This window comes from Chrysochloris asiatica, unplaced genomic scaffold (genome assembly GCF_000296735.1).
Source record: "Chrysochloris asiatica unplaced genomic scaffold, ChrAsi1.0 scaffold00157, whole genome shotgun sequence".
Classification (NCBI taxonomy): domain Eukaryota; kingdom Metazoa; phylum Chordata; class Mammalia; order Afrosoricida; family Chrysochloridae; genus Chrysochloris; species Chrysochloris asiatica.
In genome coordinates, this window is record NW_006408675.1 from 7,271,830 (window position 1) to 7,285,330 (window position 13,501).

Below are 13,501 nucleotides of genomic sequence, written 5' to 3' on the forward strand. Positions count from 1 at the left end.
AACAACAACAACAAACCATATATACTTACATGACAACATATACATATACACAGGTTACAAGTAAAAACTATCATTCACATGTTTGGACATCAAGGAAGAAAATACAAACATAAAGCTTTATGTTTCGTACTTAGCATTTAAGATGCTATTTCCTTAATTCTTATCACATCTTATTAGAAATTAATCAGAAAACTGGAATTGATGTTATACCCAGAAGATATAAGTGTATCTATAAAAAGTCATACAAAAAGTGTACTCTGTGTACTGAAGCCTTGATAGTCAAACTAGGGAAGACCACACTTTGGGCATGTCTTGTTATTTTAAAATGTAGGAATGCTACAAAACAAGCATGTGTTCTTAAGGAAAATTTATACTTGGGAAAAATTTACCATTTCAAGATTTTCAAGTTGATCTCTAATACCCACGAAACATTAACGTGGGATTCCAGAAAGAAAAGGATCTATAAAATTATCACATGTGCTTTTAGATATCTTGTAGATTTAGAAGAATCTAGAAAACTTAAGCTTCTAGGCAAGAACAGCATTTTCTGAAAACTCAGCCATTGAAAATCCCATGGATCACAGTTCTACTCTGACACACTTGGGATTAGCATGAGTCAAACCAACTCAATGACTGATTAGATCTTCGAACAAAGCTTTTCTGTCATCTCTGAATATATGCAGGAGACTTCACAAAGTAAACAGAAGAACTCCATTATCTTTGAGTTCCATTGTCGATGATATTTTTGTTGAAGCCTGATCATAGATAAGCTTCTTGTAAATATTTCACTAAGAAAGCTGAACTTCTGCACAAGTTTGGTTTTGAATTCAGGTCTGTGCATATACACCCACATAAAAGTGTACCCTGTCAGAACATGTGCAGACCACAATAAAATGCTGGGAAAATGTCCAGGGCAATGTCACTGATTATAAGCAATAGTTATATAACAACAAATGGACAAGAAAAATGATCATATTATGGTAATCATCTTATGGTTTGAAGTGTATCTTATCTGAATTTTTATATAATAAGGAATAGAAGCAATAGCTGGACATTAGTATTAATTCAACTTTGAAGTACAAAATTTAAATTCCTTTTCAAAGTTTGTCAATTAGTTTAAATAAGAAGTTTTAAGATTTTAAGGTATCTATTTTATATGTTTGTTCGAACAGAACATGGAAACACTGAATGGTTTTAAATTAGGAAAGGTGTGCGACAGGGTTGTATTCTTTCATCCGTCTTCTTCAACCTGTATGCTGAGAAAATAATATGAGAAGCTGGGTTCTATAAAGAAAAACGAGGCATCAGGATTGGAGGAGGACTCATTAACAACCTGCGATATGCAGATGATACAACCTTGCTTGCTGAAAGTGAAGAGGACTTAAAATATTTACTGATGAATATCAAAGACCACAGCCTTCGGTATGGATTGCATCTCAATGTATAGAAAACAAAAATCCTCACCACTGGACCAATAAACAACATTCTTATCAATGGAGAAAAGATTGAAGTTGTCAAGGACTTCATTCTTCTTGGATCAACTATCAACACTCACAGAAGCAGCAGTCAAGAAATCAAACGACGTATTGCATTAGGCAAATCTGCTGCACAAGACCTTTTTAAAGTGTTGAAGAGCAAAGATGCCACCTTGAGGACTAAGGTACACCTGACCCCAGCCATGGTATTTTCAGTAACCTCATATGCATGTGAAAGCTGGACAGTGAATAAGGAAAACTATAGAAGAATTGATGCTTTTGAGCTACGGTGTTGGAGGAGAATACTGAAAATGCCATGGGCTGCCAAAAGAACCAACAGATCTGTGTTGGAAGAAGTGAAGCCAGAGTGCGTGCTCCTTGGAGGCCAGGATGGCCAAACTTCGTCTCTCATACTTCGGACATATTGTCAGGAGGGACCAGGCACCGGAGAAGTATATCATGTTTGGTAAGGTCAGAGAAAAAGAGGAAGATCCCCAGCAAGATGGATTGGCAAAATGGTAGCATCAATGGACTCAAGCGTGGCAACAATTGTGAGGTTGGCTCAGGATTGGGTAGTGTTTCATTCTGTTGTACAGAGGGTCACTATGACTTGGTACTGACTCGATGGCACCTAACAACAACAACACCAATTTTATATTTTTGGGCTTCAGGTACAGTTTGTTGAGGAAAATTACTTATCTCTTTCTGCATTACTCTGTACTATTACTAAACTCCCATCGACTCCTGGTGTGGTGCTGTAGGGTCAGCACTGGACTTTGAACCATGAGGTTGGCAGTGCAAAACCCACCAGCTGCTCCTCGGAAACCCTACACGGGGTCACTTCGAGTCGGAACCAACTCGATGGCACTTAATATCATTATTAAACTCCCAGCTGAGCAAACTAGCAACTTTTGATTTGCAGACTTACAAATCCCTGGGGGATTTAATTCATATGTCTACTCTGTCATTAGAATTCTGATTCTTGGGGGAGGTAGAGGAGTGGTGGTGGTATACAGTGACCCTCTGTCACCCTCTCCCTGTTTGAACCAATGCTCTAAAGTTTGGAGTCTTCATTACATTTTACATTGCTGTTAAAGTAGTTAAGATTCCCTGGGAGACGTCTTCGTGGAATAGTGGATTAAACACAGGGCTGGCTAACTAAAAGGTCATGGGTTTGAATCTACCAGGTACTCTGTGGGAAAAAGATGAGGGAATTTACTTCTATAACTTCACTCTATGGAGCAGTTCTACTCTGTCCTATAAGGTTGACATATGCCAGCAATCAACTTGATGGCAGTGGATTTAGGGAGTCCTGGTGTGGTGCTGTGGGTTAATGTGCCAGACTGCAAAGCCGTTTGAACTACAAGGTAGGTGGTTCAAGCTCACCAGTTACTCCTTGGAAACCCTTTACAGGGTCGCTATGGGTTGGAACCAACTTGACGGCACTTAACAACAAGAAGTGGAGTTGTGGGATACATACTGGAATGCTAACCTACCAGCCACTCCATGGAGAAGATGAAGTTGTCTTTTCTGGGAAAGATTTTCGGTCTTGGAAACCCTATATAGGGTCACCATAAGTTGCAATCCATTTGTACAGGATTTTGTTTTATAAAATACATACAGAGCGGTTTGAGAACAACTATTTAGATGAAACAGGAGCCCTGGTGGCCTCGTGGGTCACATGTTGGGCTGCTAACTGCAAGGCCAGCAGTTAGAATTCACCACATGCTCAGTGGGAGAAAAGAGGAGGCTTTCTGCTCCTTTAAAGATTAAAAGACTTGACAATCCTACAATAGTGTCCCTAAGAGTACAAATCAACTCAAAAGCAGTGGGCTTTGTTGTTAGTCTAGATTAAAGGAAGAACAAAGGTAAAATCTAAATATAATTATTTAAGTATTCAAACCATTCTACCTTTAAAATGGCAAAATATCCAGTACAATTAACAGTGGGGGAGAGTAGATGATGTTGGAAAAATGTTAAGTCTATACACATTACTGTACTCTGCTCAAATTACTGGGGAACAAGAAGCAAGTAAGAAAAAACATTCTGTTCTTTCCCTACAAAAGTACTGCCTAGGAAAATTCATCTACTTGCATGGTTTGTATATCAAATTTGCATCACTAGCCCAATTTCATTCCGTCTTCTACGTCATTTATTTGCACACATTCCTATCACATCAAACTGAATACACTTCAAATCACTATCCATCTTTTTAAGCATTCTACTCTCTTAATTACTGTTGTTGTTGATGTCAAGTGCCCTTGAGTCGGTTCAGACTCAAAGTGACCCTGTAAAGGGTTTCTGAGAGCAGCATTGTTAAAAACATAAAAAATGTGGAAATTGAAACTCAGTTTCTGCTTAGATTGTTTACTTTTCCAATTCCTATATAGGACTTCTGGTGTAACACTTTAGAATCAGCACTGGACTGCGAACTACAAGGTTGACAGATCAAACCCACTAGCTGCTCCTCGGAAACTCTATATGTGGTCACTAAGAGTCAGAATCGATTCAAAGGCACTTAACCACTATCACCACCAATAGCTAGATAGTTTTCTTCAAAATGCTTTTCAGATTCATCTCCATTACAGCCACAATCCTTGTTGTTGTTGTGGTTCTCAGTCCAGGGTTCATCGTATGGAGCCACTGTGCCTCCTGCCACAATCCTAGCACACGTATCTATTATCTTGCTGTTTTACTGTTAATATAGTCTTCTAAAGTAATCCTCATTAATTCGGCCTGAGCTTTTCTTCTGGAGATATCATAGTATCTCTTTATTACATCAATCCCCATTTGGGGGGGAAAACGGTGCTCCACTGTTCATCATGGAATACTGGGGGTGCTGCAGGATAAGTTCAAGTCCACCAGCTGCTCCAAGGGAGAGATATGAGACTTCCTGCTCCTGTGAAAATTTACAGCCTCGGAAACCCTATACAGGGTATACACGGTCACTATGTGTTAGAACTGACAACAACAACAGTTCATTACAATAAATCTAAATGGTTTTGCATAGCTTTTAAAGTTGTTCCCTCTTCATCACATGAAATGTATGCCATCTTGGGCAAGTGCTTAACTAGCCTCAATATTCTTACCATAAAATGCAATAGTCATATCAAAATCCTTCATAGAATTCTTATGAACATTAAGAGATAACGTCTGTACAGTATCCAATAAATTTTACTGTTGTTAAGTGCTATCTAATCAGTTCTGAGTAATAGCAACCCTGCTTAGGCTTTCCGAAGCTTTAAATCTTTGCAGGAGCAGAAAGCTTCATCTTTCTCCTGCAGAGCAGCTGGTGGGTTCAAACCCTGACCTTGTGGTTCACAATCCAGTGCTTAATGTATGGAGCCAAAATTGGCCCCAATTTTTAAAATCAGTTTTTCTCAAAAAAAAATCTCTAATCCAACTGTGTTGAAGCCCTCGATCTCTTCCTGCTCTGAGGACTTCTTGTATAATTTCACTGAACAAGACATCCAAACAGCCAACAAATATATGAAGAAATGTTCATGATCATTAGCCATTTTGTTGTTGTTGTTGTTAAGTGCCGTCGAGTTGGTTCCGACCCATAGCCATTAGAGAGATGCAAATCAAAACAATGAGATATCATCTCACACCAATATTAACAGAGATGTTAAAAAAAAAAAAAAAAAGAAAGAAAACAAATGCTGGCGAGAGTGTGGAGAGACTGGGATCCTCCTGCATTGCTGGAGGGACTGTAAAATGGTTCAACCACTATGAAGAATGGTATGGTGCTTCCTCAGAAAGTTGGAAATATAAATACCTTATGGCCCAGCAATCCCTCTACTTGGCATATGACCAAAAACTAGGAGCCAGTAGATCTACACATTGATGTTCATTGCAGTACTATTCACAACAGCAAAAAAATGGAGACAGCTAAGTGAGCAACAATGGAAGAATGGGTGAAGAAACTGGTACATACGCACAATGTTGAAGAATAATAATGAATCTGTGAAACACTTCATAACTTGGATGAACCTGGAGGACATTATGCTAAGTGAAATAAGTCAATAGCAAAAGGACAATTATTGTATGAGACCATTATTGTAAAAACTTAAGAAAAAGTGTCCAGACTAAAAGAAACCTTCTTTAATAGTTACCAGGGATGGAAAGGAAGGGAGAATAATTCATTGGCTAGACACATGTTAGCTTGGGTGATGGGGAAGGCAATATACAAAAAGAGGGAGGATGGCAGAAAAGTAATGAAGACAGTTGAAGACACAGGGAGGTATTCATGGGCTAAAGGCGATAGAGGTAAATAGTAATGTATACACTACCCTGGAACAACAGTATTCTGGGCATAGATACATGGATTGAGACACAGGCTGAATAGGTAAGGGAGGAAGAGTGAGACATGTATTTTTATAGCCCACAAATATGTAAGAGCTTGAAAGAGAAAAATGAAACATTCTTTGATGGTTGCCAGGGTGGAAGGGAAGGGAGAGTGGTTCACTGGTTATAGGGCAGACATGTTAACCTGGGTGACAGGGAGGACAACATACAAGAAAGGGAAGGGCAATATACAAGAAGAGGAAGGTTGGCAGAGTATGATGAATACAGGTGAAGATATAGGGGGATATACAAAGGCTAAAGGGGATAGAGGTAAATAGTGCCATATATACAACCTAGTGCTATATATACAATCTTAGGACTTCTGCTATCGCACTTTAGATCAGCACTGGACTGTGAACCAGAAGGTCAGCAGTTCAAACCCATCAACTGCTCCTTGGAAACTATGAGTTGGAACCCATTCGATGGCACTTAACAACAATACAACCTTGGAACAAAAATACTCTGCAGGTAGATACATGGACAGAGACACAGGCAGACTGATTATGGGAAGAAAAGTAGAATGTGTGTGTATGCATGTGTATGTATATAGATGTGTATATGGATGTATACATTGTACACATTAAACATACAAGCATGTGAAAGAGGAAATTAGTACATGAATATTTTTACCTTTCCTGCAAACACCACTGTGACTGTGGTGGTGCATACAGCAGGCAAAATGATGAGAACTAGGTATTATTGAACACCTTAAGGTAATAAGTAGCTGAGCCTGGAGACAACAGGTTGTCTCAGGGGACAACACGGTCAATTGGCACAACATAGTACACGGAGACAATGTTCCTACATCCTACTTTGGTGAGTAGCATCTGGGCTATTAAAAGCACATGAGCAGCAGTTTAATGTGTAGCTAATGGTATTGTCATGTGGGGAAGAAAGATTAGTGATAAGAACTGAAGATGCTTGGAATCAATTTGTCCAATGGACTACTGGAACATGTGAACATCAGTCTGCATGACCCTGAGACCAGAAGAACTAGATGGTGCCCAGCTACCACTATACCAAGTGACCTGAACGGGATCACTGGAAGGTCCTGGATAGAGTGGCATAATGTATGGATCAAAACTCAAAATTATACATATCCATATATAGATACAGGGAGTCCTGGTGTGGCACTGTGGACTAATGTGTCAGACTGCAAAGTCTATATATATATATAGACTGGGCTTATTAGAAAGAGACTGGTGGAAACTGAGATTGTGACCCTCAAGCACCCTTCAGGTCTGGAAAGGAACACACCCTCTCTCAGCCAAGCAGTAGTTACGTATATAGGGGAACAACAATACTTGTCAGATATGCTCGCTATGAATGATGGAAGTCAATCATTTATAATCAAAGGGGCAACATGTACCTGAGGACAATGGTTAGAAGGGATGGGAAAGTGGTTGGAAATAGGAGCCACAGAGAGGAAGCAGATGACTGTTGTTCCATGGAGGGGATCGCAATCATTGAGATGAAACAAAATGTATTATTTGTTGAATATAAAACTGCTAATCTTGTCTGTAAACCTTTACTCAATTCACAAGTAAAAAACCATATATATATATATGGCTTATCAAACCTAAGAATCTTTTTTTGGTAGTACAATATATCTGAAAACGAAACTTTTAATAACACTATGTAAAAGCTGGCTCATATGTACACACTACTTAAGATAAGAAAGAAGCACACATTTAAGAAACACAAGGAGAATGAAAGATCTTGAAAGGACTATGACAGGGCTGCAGTACCAGTAACATATAGTTAGTGTTTACTTGGAAAATACTTCCTAACCAGTTACCTGGAATGTACCACCACAATGTACTAGCTAGTAAATTAATAGCTTGGGAGGAGGATGTTTTGGCAAGCATATCATGTGAAAGAGTACCTTCCTTTTATCTTCATACAGCTATTGCACAGTTTGCCCTGTTTTGTTCTCATAGGACCTCTAACTAACCTAATTCTTAACTTTAAATTACAGGTGGGCACAACAGAGAAACCACTGTCATGGACATTCCAAGAAACTATGCTCGATCTAAGAAACTATACACGCTCCTAGACAATTTCTAAATATATATTTTATGGAATGAACAAAAAAGCTGAGTGGTTCGTTACTATGTGCCATTTACTAAAGTCCATGCACATGGCAAAGTAATAGAAGAACAGTTGTATGAGATGTCTACTATATGAAACATAAAGATAATCAAATCCGTTTTTTTCTGTCAAATCTACTCCTCTCCTTTATGCCCAGAAATAGTTAACACATCTTAACAACCACTTAACTGAAGGTAAAGATTCCAAGTTTTAACCCTTCTCAATGCCTGAAGAGTCTCTTTTAGAACTGTCTTCTGAATTTGCTCCTTTACCTCAACTGCACTTAAACAGTTCACATTATTTCTTATCTGTATCACTGAAACAACCTCATAGTTCAATTTCCTTAACTACAGTTTCTTCCTCCTTAAACCGTTCACACTGTCACCAGAAGTTTATTTATAAAACACAGCTATTTTACTTCCCTGCTTAAGAAACTTCTAAATTTCTTAGAAAAGCACAGTTCAATTAGCTTCAACAGTAAGTGGAGTTACGTGGAAACAAAATGGATAGATGAGAAAGAAGTAGCTAAGACCAATAGACTAACAAGTATTCTAAAGATCAGAGACAATATCAAAAAAGAGCTAACAATTATTATCAACTGAATTGCTATAATGTATTAATAATATTTTGGAATTCTGGTGTGGCACTGTAGGAAAAGCACTGAATTGCAAGGTTGGTGGTTCAAACTCATCAGCTTCTCCTCAGAAACCCTATCCAGGCTCATTCTGAGTCAGAACCAACTCAATGGCACTTAACAACAACACTAATATTTTAGACTTTAGTTTTGATCAATTTGTTTTAAGAATCTTATAATGACTATAGTTGCATATGTTCAGTTTTAATAAAGAATGCATTTTATTTTTAAGAGCTAAAGGTAAGATTATGTTTGGGTAAAATCCAGTGAGTGATAAATGAAGCTAAATCTTTAAAAAAGAAGATGGCTTACACACTTGGGTAATTTAACTATGTCACTAGTATTGGTTTCATAGGGTAATTAAAAACTTTTTACCTCCGTTAAAAGGACAAACAATTATAAATAAAAGTTATAAACACAAGCATAAATTATTTTACCACCTATTTCCAAACTACACCATAGCCACAGAAACACGTAACAGAACTGCAGCTAATAAAAGTCAAAAGTAAATGCCATGCCAGAAGCAATCTGTGTCAGTGATGATGTTAGTTTATATAATGTAGACTGGGGGGAAACCCGAGATGAAAATTTATATTTACAACACATTTCTTGCTATTATGTTAGCTATACAGCAAACTGTTATTCTTAACATTTTAAAACTCATTCATAATTAATAAAGGCGACCAAGAGGTCAGAAAAGGTTAAATGGAAATGCATTCACATAGACGTGTATTTTTTATAACATGTGAACATAATTTAAGAGAGCTACATTAAGATCTAACCAGGGAATAAGAGAAAGGAAAGAAGTTTATATTATCATCACAACTGTTTTGAGTCCTACTCAAGTCTAAACTTGGAACTCCATTCCTAGTAGCAGGGAAAAGCTCCTAGATAATCAGTGATTCAGTACAGCTTCTTACAACTTGTGTAAAAAATGAAGAATACCAGGTATATTTAAGAAAAATAAATTTACAACTGAATAAAAACTCATTTTCAATTACCTTTTCTAACTTTTTGGCCTCGATGTGTCGGAGTACTTGTTCTCGCCAGTCATGAGGGACTTTACTTTTTCCAGGAGGATCTAATAAAGAATGCTCAGAACCAACCCTTGCATTTGGTCTTTTTGAAGGACTAGTCCGTGAATAATTGAAATCACTAACTGACATAGTTCTCTCTGGTATTTCAGTAACAGAGGGTCGAGCACTCTGCGGTCTTGGTGCATTTGGGCCATCAATGCTGTATGTTCGTGCAGAAAGAGGTCTCTGAGATGCTGACAACATTGGTGGAGTTCTTCCCACTGAATGTAATTCCCTGTATGACAAATAATCTCCTTCAGGAATTTGGGCCCGCCTTGTTGGACCTGGATCACCAAGATTTACTGAGGCTGCTGAGGACACACTACTTTGTCGCTGAATTGTAGGCCGAGTTACTCCAGGATTCAGTCGGTCATTAGGTGAGATAGCCCACATTTCCCCATGTCTTGCTGGGCCAAGTCTCTGATGTAAATGGTATGAAGTATTAGCTCGAACATTATTATGATTAGAGAAATTCAGATTTGCAGAATGTTTAACATAATTGTGACTTTCTATGCTCTCTGATCTAGGAAGGCGCTGAGGAGGCGAATTGACATGATCAATTTGGGGATTTTGTTTGGAGTGCCACAAAGTGTCTTTAGCTGTAGCACTACTATTACTACTGTATTGGATATTATATTGTGGAGGACCATACATTTGAGTCACAGATTGTGGGCCACATGTTGTGGGGCCTCTTGTAATGTTTGCCTCTTCAGGATTATGATTTGAATCAAACTTGTAAATCGCCTTGGTACCTGATACCAAATCAGAAGAGGAGGAGGAACCTGCAAATACTTGTAATGGTTGATCATACAAAAGTGTGGCTGATTTGCTTCTTACGATATTTTTTCCGTCAATGGCAGATGTTACTTTAACTGTTGCACTATGCTGCTGAGGTCCATTATCACTAAGAATGTCATAGATCTTTAGTCTTCCAGTCTCCATATTAGTTATGCTGTGAGATTTCACAACAGACCCAATTGGTGCACTTCTCTGTGGGGAGAGATCTTCAGTGCTTTTGGAAATACCCACATCAACAGAAGAATCAGTGCCAATTGGCTCAGTCCTCCTGGGAGACTGTGGAGTTTCCTCAGAGTGTCCATTTACCTTATTAAGGGATTCCAAGTGTTCAACTTCTCCTTTAGCATTTATGCTTAAAAAGTCCATTCCAAGTACTATATCCTGTGTCTTTGATCTTTCCACTATTTCTGGCTGAAATGTATCATTAGTTATAAGTCTATTAAGATTCATATTGATATGGTCTAATTTGTGAGATTCATCAGATGTATCTGTTGAGTCAATACCTTTCTCAATCAGAACTAATCGTTCTTCAATGTTCAAATCATATTCAGGGATGTTTAAATCTTTTTTATCATGAGACTTGAATTTTTCCTCTGTTGAACTGTTTATAATATCTCCATTTTGCAAAAGGCTATTAAAATTTTCATCTTCTTGCCTAAAATAAAAATAATTCTATGAAAAACAACAGAAAATCCAGTTTATTAGTAAGGGTGAGATTAGTTAACTAATCAGGTAATGTGTAGGTATTGCTGTTGTTGTTAAGTGTCATCAAGTTGATTCCAACTCATAAGCGGCCCTGTATAGGGTTTTTGAGGAGTGGCTAGTGCATTTGAACCACCAACCTTGAGATTCAAACTGACCTTGTGATCCAGGGCATTACCCTACAGTGCCCAAATAAAGTCACAAATAAAAGGCATTATATTATGAAGCATGTGACTTAAATTTATCATTTAAATATACCTTTAAAAATAGAAACAAAATATTTAAATTTCATAGATACTATGTGGCACTGCAGGATCAGCACTGGACCGAGAATGACACGGTTGGCAGTTCAAACTCACTAGCTGCTCCTTGGAAACCTTATCTAGGGTGGCTCAGAGTCGGCACTGATGCGACAGCACTTAACAATAAACATATATAGCATGTTGTTGTTGTTAAGTGCCATCAAGTTTGTTCCAACTCATAGTGACTCTGCACAGGGTTTCTGAGACTTTAAAATCTAATAGGGCTAACAATAAAGAAAAACGGATTTAAGTGTCCTTTCCTGTGGTATCCTTTCATGACTATGCCCAAAATGGAAATGTCTGAAAGATGGGCAGGTATACCTTGAGAAAGCCAGTATCTTGAATTGTTGTTGTTAAGTACCATTGAATCAGTTCAGACTCACAGCGACCCTGTGTAGAGTTTGTAAAGAGCGACCGGTGAGTCTGAACTGCCAATCTTGTGGTTCAAACCGACCTTGTGGTCCAGTGCTTATCCTATAATGCCACACCAGGGCTCCAATATCTCTAATAGTTGAGTAAAAAGGAAGGACAGTTTTAGAGGTAATTCTGAAACATTACATTAGCCCTAGTAACTCAGTTGCTATTATTAAATTCAAATAAAAGAAAATTGTATAAAGCAGACAAATCTGCATAAAATATGGGAGTAAAAGAGAAACTAAATCTAATGATTTTCCTAAGTGTCTGTGCTACAGTTGCCTTACTGTTTCTATTTATTACAAATAAATAATTTTGTAAGATGATCACCAACCTGATTTTGGAATTAATACCAATATGAGTTTCTTTCCCTGGAGAGCAGAGTGAGGTGTCTTGGCTACCATCAGTATTAAGAGACACCGAATCAGACATTCGAGATGGAGAAGAACAATTGCTGTTGTTCTGATTGCTATTGTGTGTAGCTTCATCTGATAAAGAATCTGTGTCCTTTGTATCATCTGAAAGAAAACCATTTAAGATAATAAAGCCACCAAGACTTTATGTGAATACAAATGACATTTATATTGCAGTGTTCAATATAAGGTTATAAATTATACAGGTAAGAAAATAACCAGAGGGACCTCTGAAAAGTTGGTCCTACTCCATATAGAGCATAGTAGTAGAGCATTATAACTGGCATCACTGACGTAATTTAATCAATGGTAAGGGTCTTCAGAATTTGATTTACTTTTTTACTATTAACAAGATTATATTATGCAATGTTTTTTAAGGTCATCAACTAGTTTTAGTGAATATACATTTTTGCCCTTTAGTAATTTTGAAAACTCCTAATAAAAAAATCTTATATAGTTACACTTCACAACCTTAACAAACTTAGCTGAGTAAAAAATAATTTCATACATATGTGGAATTTATTTAATATATTATAATAATAAAAATTAGCAATGCAGTTAATCAAAAGCATGCATAAACATCAAACAAATTAAGAAAATTTCACAAAGTTGGCTTTCTCTCTTTTCTTCAAGTTTTACAATTTTAAAGCACTTCATAGAATTCTTTCTCAATTATGAACTTTCAAATATGTAAGTTGGTTGTATATATATTAATTATATAAGCAGAAATAGACCATTCCTATTGCACTGTAGGTAGGTAATGTAAAAAAATCTGTAAAATACAGAGTAATTTTATTTACAATCCTAAAGTCCATTTTTAACTAACCAACCCTTTTGTTGTTGCTGTTGTTAAGTGTCCTCAAGTAGGTTCCGACTCATGGTGACCCTGTATAGGGTTTCTGAGGAGTGGCTTGTGAGCTTGAACTACCAACCCTGCAGTTCAAACAGACTTTGCAGTCCAGCGCATTAACCCACAGCACCACAGCAGGAGTCCTAGCAAACTTTACAGGCCATTTTTAACTAACTCAATTCTAGCCAGATCACAAAAACAGTGTTTACAGTAGATATAGCTACAGGATATTGTAAGAACTAAGAATACATTTACACTTCCACAGAATTTAGAAAGACAATGCAAGTACTGTTTTCAACAGTAGCACATGTGACTTCAAGCTTACAGTATTTGCGGATCTTGGATTCTTCATTTTTAAAGTACTATAAAGCATATATCAAGGATCTATTAAACACAGAT

General features: G+C 37.4%; 1 protein-coding gene across 4 annotated transcripts in view; it reads right to left on the bottom strand.

Annotated features, from left to right (window-relative positions):
* The window catches only part of ERBB2IP (erbb2 interacting protein), a 91,688-nt gene that overhangs the window by 10,284 nt on the left and 67,903 nt on the right, over positions 1-13,501 (bottom strand). For 3 of the 4 annotated variants that reach the window (XM_006870979.1, XM_006870978.1, XM_006870977.1), the window contains exons 18-19: positions 12,174-12,357; positions 9,549-11,076 (exon numbers count right to left, since the gene is read on the bottom strand). In XM_006870979.1, the coding sequence (XP_006871041.1) occupies positions 9,549-11,076; positions 12,174-12,357 (1,712 nt within the window). Of the gene's footprint in view, positions 1-5,574; positions 5,578-9,548; positions 11,077-12,173; positions 12,358-13,501 lie in introns of all 4 variants that reach the window. The other variant, XM_006870980.1, reaches the window with a different exon arrangement.